Genomic DNA, 12289 nt, shown 5'->3' with positions numbered 1-12289 from the left:
TCCACCCAGCCCATAATAGCAAGGCAGAAAATCCTACATTACCTAAGTGTGGACTCAAATAATCCAGTTCAAAGCAGATATTGTGGGATTTTCTGCCTTGATATTCTGGGATATAGGGCTGTGTGGAAGGGCCCCCCAGACAGGCCCTATATGCCAGGTTATGATCCCAGGCTTTCTGTTTATCCCAGGGCACTTCCACACAGCCCTATATCCCAGAATAGCAAGGCAGAAAATCCCACAGTATCTGCTTTGAACTGGATCATCTGAGTCCACACTTAGTTTGCAATTTTCTGCCTTGGATAATCTGGGATATAGGGCTGTGTGGAAGGGCCCCCAGACAGGCCCCATATGCCAGGATATGATCCCAGGCTTTCTGTTTATCCCGGGGCCCTTCCATACAGCCCTGTATCCCAGAAAATCAAGGCAGGAAATCCCTCAATATCTGCTTTGAACTGGATTATCTGAGTCCACACTCAGATAGTTTGGGATTTTCTGCCTTGGATATTCTGGGATGTAGGACTTTGTGGAAGGTCCCCAGGGCTCACTTCTTCACTCAGCCATGGAAATCCATTGAGTAACTATGAGCAAGTTGCTTTCTCTCAGGGCCCTTCCAGACACGGCTGTCTTCCTGGTTTTCCATTTTAAACTGGATTATATGAGGGCTTTGCGGAAAGGCCCCTTGATTCTCTGGCAGTGCAGACTCGGGGCCCTTCCAGACAGCACTTATATCCCAGGATCTAATCCCAGGCTTTCTATTTAGCCCAAATTCTCTGGCAGTGCAGACTTGGGGCCCTTCCAGATAGACCCATCCCAGGCTTTCTGTTTATCCCAGATTCTCCAGCAGTGCAGACTTGGGACCCTCCCAGACAGACCCTGTATCCCAGGATATGATCCCAGGTTTTCTGTTTTTCCCAGATTCTCTGGCAGTGGGGATTCATATAATCTCGTTTAATGCAGAAAAGCTGCAGTCAAATCCTGGGATATAGGGCCAGTCTGGAAGGGCCTCTAGTGTCTGTTTCAGACATTTACGCAAATCAGTTGTGCAGTGGGCTCTGCACAAGATGCTTCTGTTGTACTCCATAAAAAGGGAAATCAGTCTGTGTTGCTGTGAGTTTTCTAGCCTATATGGCCATGTTCCAGAGGATTCTCAGACCCCTTCCACACAGCTGAATAACATTTCACATTTTATGCTTTGAACTGGAATATATGGCATATATGGAATATATACACTTTCGGTCCAACCTATCTTCAAGACCATATCTCTTTCTATGAACTATCGTGGGCATTAATATCTGCTGGGGAGGCCCTTCTCTCAGTCCCATCACCATCTCAAGCATGGTTGGTGGGGATGAAAGAGAGGGCCTTCTCAGTGGTGGTTCCCCAGCTCTGGAATACCTTCCCTAAAGAAATTAGATTAGCCCCCACTCTTCAGACCTTCCGAGTGAGTCTAAAAACATGGCTCTTCAGATAGGCCTTTGATCCTGAGCAGTCCATGGCCAACATGATGAATCATGATAGTGCTGGTCTGCACTTTGACTGATTGTTATGGCAGATAGTCAGCCCGCAGGTTCCACTGCATTTTAGGAACGTTATAATTTTCATATTTTTATAATTTTACCAGTGAGATTTTATGTGCTGTTGTTTATGCTTATGCCATTGTTTTTAAACTGCATGTGGCACTTCTGTGCGAAGCCCCGAGTCCCTTTGGGGAGATGGTGGGCGGGGTACAAGTAAAGTTTTGTTGTTGTTTTGTTGTTGTTGCTGTTGTTATTATAACCCAGTTCAAAGCAGATATTGTGGGATTTTCTTCCTTGATGGTCTGGGTTATATGGCTTTGTGGAAGGGCCCTCTGTCTTCTGTTTAGCAAGCCATGCAAGTGCTGATCGGTTATCAGGAAATGTTTGATTTTTATACCTAATTTCTATACTTTTGTCATGAAAAAAAATGGGGATATAAAAGGGTTCTGAGTGGAAAAGTTTAAGAAGACTTGACTAAGGCTCCTTTTACATTGTCAGATAATCCAGGTTTTCACAGAAAATCTACTGTATCTGATTTGAACTGGATTATCTGAGTTCACACTACCATATATTCCAGTTCAGAGGAGAAAAGGTGGGGTTTTATTCAGCTGTGTGGAAAGGGCCTGAGACATCATCTTAAGAGGATCAAACATTAGGAGCCCCTGCAGTCTAGATCTCTGAAGCCCCATCTTTGTTGATCATTTAATGCAATTTCAAACCAATATTGAAAGTAGCTTCACTGCAGATGATTCTATAGGAAATCTTGGAAACGGCCTGATGGTAATTATGCAAACCACACCAATGTGAATTAAGGGCTTTCTTTCACACACGTTTGTGGAAGTTTGTGCTCTGGCTGCCACAGTCTGAGGGCCCTTCCAGACAGGCCCTATATCCCAGGATCTGATCCCAGGTTTTTGTTTATCTCAGATTATCTGTCAGTGCGGACTCATATAATCCAGTTTAAAGCAGAAAACCTGGGATCAGATCCTGGAATATAGGCCCAGTCTGGAAGGGCTCTGAAGCTAGCATCAAACGGCATTCAGTGCTCAGTGTAGATAGGTCCTCAGATAAATCTTTTTGTCTTGTTTTGCTCAGGGATGGGTCAAGGGTACAGTGATGATAATGTGAAGGGCAAAGTGTGTTGCCAGCACTTTGTTATAGAAGAACTTTAATGAACAGTTACGGTTTAAGAACAGTTGCATTTTAAGAGGGATGGAATATAAGAAGGCATTTTGTTAGAAATCATCCTACTTGGGAAGGCGTGGAGACTTTAAAATACTCATGGAGTTGTGATGAGGGCAAAGAAAATAACATCTTATTTGTCATCTCAGATATGACCTAGTTAGAGTCAGATGTGATGCCTTGAACATCTGAAGCAATTAGAACTTATATTCATATTAACAAAATTGCTAGCCATACAAAGACATATCTGTGTTACTCTGAATCAGTATGCAAATAGATGTGGTGGTACATACATGATCCCATTGCATGTTAGATATGCAGTTATAGTTGGGCCTCAGTTGTGTACCTCAGTTGTGTAACTAGTGATAGTAAGATGTAAGAACCCTAACCCATACCCCCCCCCCTTTAAATATCAGCTAACTAAAATTGGTTTAAAGTCTCTTAGGAGCAATAAATACCTTTCGGTTTTGTTATATAGTAATTGTAGCATATGCTGCAGTTATATGCATCCCTAAGAACAAGTCTGTAGGGGATCAGTATTGTTTATGAATAGACAATCACAGGATTTTACTTCAATTTATATTAATGAGAACGAAGATTTCTAGAGATGTATTATAAATGAATTTAACTTGATAGGGCTTTAGAGCAAAATTGTGTAGAATCATGGGGTACCAATATTTGTTTTAACAGGAAATTTTTTACATTGATCGGAAATGGAAATGTATGTTCAAGGAGTCAATGTTAGTTGAATAATTATACTATTTTGTTAAATTATTTCAATGGTTACTAACTTGAATATATCTACTATTGGAGCAAGTAGACTTTATTCTGACTTAGTTTAACTTGTGGAGTTTGACTTTTGTTGCACATTAAACAGGGTGTGGGTTTTGTCCTGCATTCTGGTTTCGTTTTTCATATAAAGTGAAATACAGCCATTTTATAAATGGCAAAATAGCTTATTTGCAGTTTTTCTATCTGTGTTCAGGAAAGAAGCCAGAAATGTGTCCATTTTATGTGAACCTACCAGCCTGAATTCAGAGTGGAAAGGTACCAACCTATGGCTGTCTTGTAGAGACCAGCTTTGGCTGATTTTGCCCCATGGCTGGCTGGTATGCACAGCTTTTGAATTATACCTTTGGTCAGGATAGGGAGTCATTGAGGCTTGAGATGTTAGACTGCAACTACTAGCATTCCTCACTGTTGGCTGCGCTGGCAAGAATTGCTGGAAGTTGCAGACTAACAGCATCTGGAAATAGTATGATTCTCACACTTACCATAGGTAATAGCTAGACTAACATGTGGATAAAAAATAATGTTACCTGGTTGCTTTCTGAAATATTTTCTGGATTAAAGAGCCAAGTGTGAAAATGTGGAATAAGACTTCATTTCACTAATGCACCTTGAAGAACTGAAGTGACTTAGAATGGTAATTTAGCAAACCAATTGTTACAGATTACACAACTATTTTATGCTCATAGTAGATGCCTAACATTTCTGTACTGCTTTCAAGTGTTAGAAGGGCACTTTTATGTGCATTATAAACAAGACAACAATTCTGAAAGGATTAAATAGTATGCCTTTTGCATTGGAAAACTCAGCATTGGTTGTCATGAATTACAAGCAAAGCAACAAAATGAATAAAATCAAGATTTATCTGATCCTTAGTTTAATTATGAGAGAGGTCAACGATTTAATAATGTATCTTGGCGTGTGTTGTTAGTTTCAAGGATCTGTGAAACTACGTTTAGGAATTTTGTGAAGTAGATGTTGCATAAGAAAAGATGAACTCCAAGTGAGAAAAGTCAAGAGTAGTTATGGCAGTGTCTTTGGGAATTATTTTGAAAGAAGAAGAGGAGTGTTATTGACAAGCCTCAGGAATACATGGAGAGGAAGAGAGAACACAGCTTTCCCTATTGTGGGATTTTTTTTCTTTAGATTGAGGAAGTGTGTGAGTAAATGTTGACATTATATGTAACCCCCCCCCCCCCCCAAATATCAAAACATGCATCAATTATTGTTTGGGATAAGGCCTTTCAGAGTGTATGTCAGTAGTAATTCTACATTAAGCCACGAGACACATTTTAGTGGTAATATATTACTGGAAGAGTCATAATAGTGTAAGAAAATGCATACTTGATAATTTTCTTAACTAAAGGACCAGCCAAAACATTTGGAAAATTCCCGCCACGAAAACAGAACTACTCATCTAAAAATGATAACTCTGTTGAAGAGAGTTTTGAGGACCTATTGTTGAAATATAAGCAGATTCAGCTAGAACTTGAATATATTAATAAAGATGAAAAACTGACTTTAAATAACAAAGAAGAAACTGTTCAGCAAAGCACTGATGAAACAGCAAGCCCAGAGGACCAAATAATAGTAGAAAATATCAGTATTATAAAGGATGCCCCTGAAGAGTCTCCTGAAGAGAAAAATAAAGTGATAACTTTTCAAGCATTTGAACTGAAACCACTTAGGCAAAAACTGCCAACACTAGCTGAGAGGAGCAAACTGAAGAAGGTGAAAGATGGAGCCAAACAACAGTCACAAAAAAATGAATTATTGGATGTGAATCAAGGTACCTGTAATAATACCATGTTACATAATATGACTTGTATCATTGATCATTTTGAAGTTAGTAGCATGGCTTTATAGAAATTCTTTGTTTGCAACAAAGTTCCTTTCAGTTCTGCATGCATTCCTCTAACATTGTTAGAAGACGTAAGATTATTTTTTTTCCCAAGAGCCCTTCCAGAAAGGCCCTATACCCCAAGATCCGATCCCAGGTTTTCCGCTTTTAACTGGATTATATGAGTCTGCACTGCTAGATAATCTGGGATAAGCAGAAAACATGGGATCAGATCCTGAGATATAGGGCCTGTCTGGAAGGGCCCTAACTTTTACATTAACTTTTTTTACCATAGCGTACCTTAACAGTCTTCTAATCAGATAATATCTATCTATCCACATTCTGACTTTTCAGCAGAGTATAGTCCAAGGAAAGTCAGTTATCAGTAACAAGAGAATTAATCAAAATATAAATAATATTATTAAGATTACATGATACAACTTACAAATTAAATGACAGTTTCTGGTCCTCTTATGTTCAAGGTGTTATATGCTGTATTTTCCTCTTCCTGATCCTTTATCGTTGTTTACTTAGAAATATGAAGGCTGAACGGCACTAGAGTGCCAAAAGATAATAGAAGAGTAGTGTCCTATTTGGAAGTGATCATATATTTCTACCCTTGATATCATGTGTGATTTAGCCAAGGGCGTGTTTCAGCATTTGTAGACAAATGCAGCCCGGATATGACAAAGCCAACTCATTATGATTTGCCGTAACAGTTAGAGTAGGTGGTTTGGAATCTGCAGTGCCTGTAGCCTAGTTCTGTGGAGTCGGGCCATAAACTAAATTTGATCCTAGTGTGTGGGGCCAGAAGCTTCCTTCTGATTTCTGATTCCACTGTGCTGCTGATGTTCTAAGGCTTGAGATTGATTCACAAAATTAATGGAAAATTGATATGAATAGGAAGAGATATTGGTTTTTTAAGTTTTCCCCAAGATATACTGCACCCATTAGTAATATAGAAAAAAAAAACAGATGGACACTTGGAGTTTGGTGATTTTGTTTTTGGCCACAGTTAGATTTTCTGTGCAGTACCCCTAATAAAAACGTTAACATTAGTATTGCTTTGCAAACTTTTTTTATGGTTAGAAAAATATGCTGTTCTTACTTTCTCAAGCTGTAGAAGAAAAAGAACAAGGAGACCAGAAACTTAGCCCTTCAGATGCTGCAGTAGAGAAGGTAAGTTAAATAAAGTGGAGAAAGACTTACAAACAAAAGCTTTAAATTAAATTTCAGCAAATTTTAGCAAAATGCAATCTTGTGCATTTAAAATAGAAATTTGGATGTGTGTAATGGGATTTAACACTTCAGTAATAATACTTATTTTTCAGTTCTTAGAATCCTCTCCTTTTATATATCACTAATTTTAATCTTTGTAGATTTTTGGAAACATTTTTTTCTTTATAAACGCAATAATGAATTGAGAAGTGAAATGTGTGTTTCTCATCTTATCCCTGTAATAGAAACTGCTTGATGAAGAAGAGGAAGTGTCAGAATTGCAGCTAAGATTATTAGCTCTTCAGTCTGCCAGTAAAAAATGGCAGCAGAAAGAGCAGCAGGTGATGAAGGAAAGCAAGGAAAAACTAACAAAGGGAAAAACAGTAACACAAAAAGTCAAACTTGGTACAAAATCTCATTCTGCCAAAAAAACCAGCACTGCAGGTAAATATTTAAATTGGTTGGCAATAGCTCTCATTTGACTCATGTGATGTTTGTAGTTCAAAAAATTATTTTCTCAGTACATTTATTTTTGTCTCTTGGAGAAATTCAATGAAATTAAGTAATATTCTTTATTTAAAGCTAAGCAAGCAGTGAGGAAACAGCAAACAAAAGTGTGGAAAAAAATGCAGCAGCAGAAGGAACAAGAAAGGGCCCAAAAAGAGGAGGAACAACGGAAACAAGAGGAAGAGGAGGAAAGAAGGAAAAGAGAAGAGGAAATCAGGAAAATTCGTGATCTTTCAAATCAAGAAGAGCAGTATAACAGGTTTATGAAGCTGGTTGGTGGAAAGATAAGATCAAGAAGCAAGGTACATTTTCTGACAAGGATTATGTGAAATTATATGAGCCCAATTAGTGCCTTTTTTTCTGAAATGTAGGACTAATATTGGTGGCTTCAGGTAAAATGAAGGTTTTACTTAGATCCTGTGTTGAGGGTTTGCCACCTTGTTGATCAACAGTTTTGGTAGAATTAGATCTTAAGGCTGAAGCTGAAATCTTATCTCAGTTAGGAGTCTATTTGCCTTGGACGAATTCTTGTAGCAGACTTCCATGCCCATCTTCTCTAGAATTTTCCATTTATTTCAGCAGTTCATAAGTCTTTGTGGTAATGGAACCATTCAGAAGTCATTTATTTTCAGTGGACCTTTAACTCTATCCCTGATTTATTCAATCAAACTATATTCTGGATCATTTTATGCTAATTCAAATACCCAATATCCTATATAACATCTACTTTTAAAATTAAGTTTACTGTGATATTTTATGAATAACACCCCAATATTCCAAAAGTTGTACAAGAAGGAAAAAAGAAATGTGGAATCAATGAGAAAATCCGACTATGTATTAATTGCTCTTGTAAAATGTTGAAAAGTGTAGTCAGTAACTACATAACTGATATCAGTAGTTGTTACACAACATAGCTATTTTAGATACTGTAAACAAAATAGTTTGCCTTGTGTGGTCTTATTTTAAAATCCATTTTAAATTTGATTTTAAAGATTTTTTGTGGAACCCCTTTGATGTCTTTGCAGAATCCTAAAGTTCTATGGAACATAGTTTGGGAAGCACTGCCCTATTGTTTTGGGGAAATATTTCCCCTCCAAAAATATTTGTTGTTGCCCTGAGCCACAAAAAGAATCCTGGTTAGTGACATATGATTAGCAAGCCACACTATCCCCACTCCTGGTTTAGGACCATCAGTAGCACTAAATCTGGAAGTGTGGCTTTAAAGTCTGATGCCAGCACAGAAACTGGTGTACCTGTTGTGTATTTGAGTTGCAAGATGGCCCCATCTGATGACTTTGTGTTTTCCTTGCATCTTCTAGCTGCATTTATCTGCAGGTTGGAGTAGTGGCATTGTTCAGGGACCCTTTCCTACCTGTATGAAATTATTGTAGTATGGTTCTCTAGCTTTAAAGACATTATCCTTCTTCTCTTGTCACATGCCCTCTAACTATGTTGGACTACAATTTCCAAGTCACCATGGCTATTGGGCGGGCTGGCAGGAATTATCATAGTTCCAGTCCAACCCATTTAGAGGGTTGTAAAAAGCTGGTGTTTCATATTTTGTCTCTACTGAAAATCTTAATGATTTGTCAATTTGTAATAAAAAACAATGCTTGTCCCAATTAAAATATTTTTGTTGCTATCTATTAATCAACAGAAGTTACTATCAGAAATATTCCAACCAATCTAAGCCAGGAGACATCCAAAACATCATCTCTACTGTAGCTTTTCTTTCTGAAAGTAGCTTGTAGTATTTTTGCTTGCAACATTCTGAATGTTCAAGAATGCAAATAAAAATATCTTAGACTAATACAATGTTTGCACAGTCTTCAGATAAAGATTTGAGGCGGTCATTAGACAAGCAAACTAATGAAAGTGCTGGAGGGATCTATCAGTATGACAATTATGATGAAGTTGCCATGGACACCGAAAGTGAAACTAATTCTCCTGGTAAGTGCTGACTTCTTTAGACTCTTAACCCTTCCGCTGTCTTTCTGACAAAACTTTTAAATATATATATATCACATTTATTCATTTTATTAATATTATTGTTATTTTATGTGAAGCTATTTCAAGGATTTGGTTAAAGATTCCGCATCTACATTGAGCTTACATTTTCAGCATACCAAGTGTATGGTAGTGGCACATTTTTTACTTCCATCACATCGCAAAGTTCAGTATTTCTACCAATACTTATGTTGACGTAGATGCACTGAATTAAAAAAGAAAAGATGATACGTATTTTTAAGCTATTTGTCACTGGGATGTTTCCCACCTAAGGCTTTGCTACTCAGGGCACATTCAGTACTTGTTATTTTTTTAAGGATAAGATATGCTTAAATGCAGCTTCAAATATTAACTGAAATATAATTTTCAATTCTTTTTATGTGGCTTCACATTTTGCATGGTCTAGCCACATTGCTTTTATTGATAATCGGTTGGACATTTTCTGTACCAATGAAGATTTCTAAACCAACCTCAGAGATGATTATGTGTACACCATATTATATGAGTTTGAATTATTCTGTTTGGTGTCAAGGTTTGTCAGTCATTGGTTGCAGAAAAGAAAATATTTTCATTAGTAGTAGATGTATAATATTTAGAAATAATATCAGCAAGAGTTGGAAGTACATTGGCATTTGTGTGAGTGTTTCAACTCAGTCCTTTGTTTTTACCTCTTGCAGCATCTTCTCCAGCTCAACCTTCATTCTTTGAATGTCCTGTTGGATATTTTCCTTCTGCCTGTCCACAAATCTCACTATCTCTTGCACCACAGGTTTCAGTAAGTAATTTTGCAAGATTGAAGAATTATAAAGTAGAAATAGCTGAAATGGGGAGGTATTGTTAGACCATCTATGTATATTTGGAAGCATTTGTGTCTTCCTGTGAGCTTCTCTCTTGTGGATACATTCCTTTTGGCTGTCTTGAAAGTTTTACTTAGAACAATTGAAATTAGCTTACAGTTGGCCCAACACATTTGTAGCATTCACTTTGTGGATTTGATTGTTTACAGATTTTATTAATATAGTCTCTCTAAGAAACTAGTTCTCCAATGCAACTCTGTGTCCGTGTTCTGGTTGAAGTTGGCCATGGGGTTGCTCTGGAGGACCTAGAGATTCCTAGAGAAGTGTTATCTCGGCTTTAAAAAATAGGATTTTTTAATTTGCAGATTTCCCACTTTTGTGGTCATCCTGCACTCCTATACATAGCTAACATGGAAAGGTGACTTTAGTTCATTTTTAGCCTTGTTCTTAGGTATTTGTCTGGTCGTGATTCCACTCGGCATAGGTGGCTTTGATGTCCTGTTTTCCTGTTTGACACTATGTTTTCCTGTTTGTGATTTAAAATACATGTTAGATATAGGTCTTTAATAATTACACAGGCACTTAATAGTAAACAATCGTGTTCACACCATTTGGTATCTCATAATACATGGACTTCTGATGCTTGAAGAACTAAGGCAGAAATTGTATACCAGGCATCCCCAGACTAAGGACCATGGGTCGGAAATGGCCCTCTAAAGTCTAAGTTTACGTTGGTTAAAATTGTTCTTCATTTTACATATTGCACTATTTTTTCATGTTTCCCCCCCACTAAAATGTGATATGCGCAGTATGAATAGGAGATCATTCATGCCTTTTTCAAACAATCATCCCAACAGTCTGAGGGACCTTGAACTGGCCCTCTGCTTTAAAGGTTTGAGGAACCCTGCTTATAGACTTAACTGTAAGCCATACTGAGCTCAATATGTGTAAAATAGGTAAGTATTGTACTGTCGGTTGCATTACAGGACAGCTTTCACTTAGAAAAGGATTTACTAATTTTCTATGTTGAAATGTAATATAGTTCACCTGAATTACTTGATATCCTACTTGAGAAAGTAAAGAATTAGAACTGCTTTCTTCCTTTAAATATATTTCAGACTCTGTCACCTATTAACCAGTTGTATGTGGAAGGCATTTCTAGTGCTTCTCCAGAATCTCTGCCTCCTCTTCCTCCTCTTCCACCTGAAGAACCTGAACAGCCACCAAAGCCTCCATTTGCAGATGAAGAAGAGGAAGAAGAAATGTTACTAAGGGAAGAGCTCCTGAAATCGCTGGCAACCAAGAGATCTTTCAAACCAGAGGTATTCATCTACTCCTGAATGTAACTACTAGATGGTATCCTTGGTACATAATCTGCAGTTCACCCAAAATGTGTTATGGCTTTTCTTAAGTTTGGAAAGACGTGTAGGCCAGAAATGGAATAAGCTGAAGGTTGTGGGGAGTCCCTTAGTCTTTCCCCACATTCTCATACAATTTCATATAAACTCTTGTATTTGAGGGATATATTCACTCTAAATTGAACAAATTGCTTCACCTGTATTTTGGTTATCATCTCAGCTGTACTTGCTTAATAATTATGAGTTATTTCAAATCGCTGAAATGGAGTTGTGACTTGATTACAGTCATATACTCATTTGAAGTTAGGTATGGTCTTTGGTCATTAATTTCATAAGACCCTTAACTTTGCATAGGCTAACTGATCACTTTCAAGATAAGCAGATTTGTGCAAAATGTACATTTATTTGCAATATTTGTGGATTTAAATATTTAACCTTATCTTTAATATCATAAGCTATTTCCTACAATTTATCAAAATACTCGAAAGCCACCGGATTCTGTCTTATTTAGGAAGCCAGGCAGGGTCAACTTGGCTTAGTACTTGGACAGGAGGCTACCAAAGAATATGCATGCAGACACACCACATCTTAAAATGTGCACAGATATATCACATAACTTAATGCTTCTTTTTCTTATTTAGGATAATTCAAGTAACAGCGCTCCACCATCACCACCTTTGCCAAATAATTCTCTTTCTGTGACAAGAAGCAATCTTTCCGCAGTCAGTATTAATACAGTGTGTCAACCTCGTGTAAAGAATACAAAGATTATTAGAGTGCCTAGACCACCCCGAACAGTGATCACGGTAATAAAATAACTTTTGAATATTTTCATTTGCAAAGGTGATTTATTTTTTATTTACGTAAACATTGCTGTTAGTGGGGCACAAGGGAAAGAGCAAATGTAGTAGTATTCTGAGCAAAGGTAGTAGTTTTCTAATTCATGTACTGATTCTAGATTGGATTTGTTCTCCATTGAACAAGACAATGAACCCTCTATTCTTAATTGTCAACATTCCTCTCTCCCCTTGTTGAAACAGAGATTTGGGACTTCTGGGTTTTTCATATTTCAGT

General features: G+C 37.5%; 1 protein-coding gene across 3 annotated transcripts in view; it reads left to right on the top strand.

The window, feature by feature from the left end:
- Positions 1 to 12289, top strand: part of ZFC3H1 (zinc finger C3H1-type containing) — a 40221-nt gene that overhangs the window by 1114 nt on the left and 26818 nt on the right. For all 3 annotated transcript variants that reach the window (XM_060777456.2, XM_060777457.2, XM_060777455.2), the window contains exons 2-9: positions 4861 to 5277; positions 6446 to 6507; positions 6792 to 6990; positions 7129 to 7355; positions 8880 to 9003; positions 9738 to 9835; positions 10976 to 11179; positions 11857 to 12021. In XM_060777456.2, the coding sequence (XP_060633439.2) occupies positions 4861 to 5277; positions 6446 to 6507; positions 6792 to 6990; positions 7129 to 7355; positions 8880 to 9003; positions 9738 to 9835; positions 10976 to 11179; positions 11857 to 12021 (1496 nt within the window). The remainder of the gene's footprint in view (positions 1 to 4860; positions 5278 to 6445; positions 6508 to 6791; positions 6991 to 7128; positions 7356 to 8879; positions 9004 to 9737; positions 9836 to 10975; positions 11180 to 11856; positions 12022 to 12289) is intronic.

This window comes from Anolis sagrei, chromosome 5 (assembly GCF_037176765.1).
Source record: "Anolis sagrei isolate rAnoSag1 chromosome 5, rAnoSag1.mat, whole genome shotgun sequence".
Taxonomy (NCBI): domain Eukaryota; kingdom Metazoa; phylum Chordata; class Lepidosauria; order Squamata; family Dactyloidae; genus Anolis; species Anolis sagrei.
The sequence above is the reverse complement of the archived record's forward strand: the minus strand, read 5'-3'. Positions and strand labels throughout refer to the sequence as shown.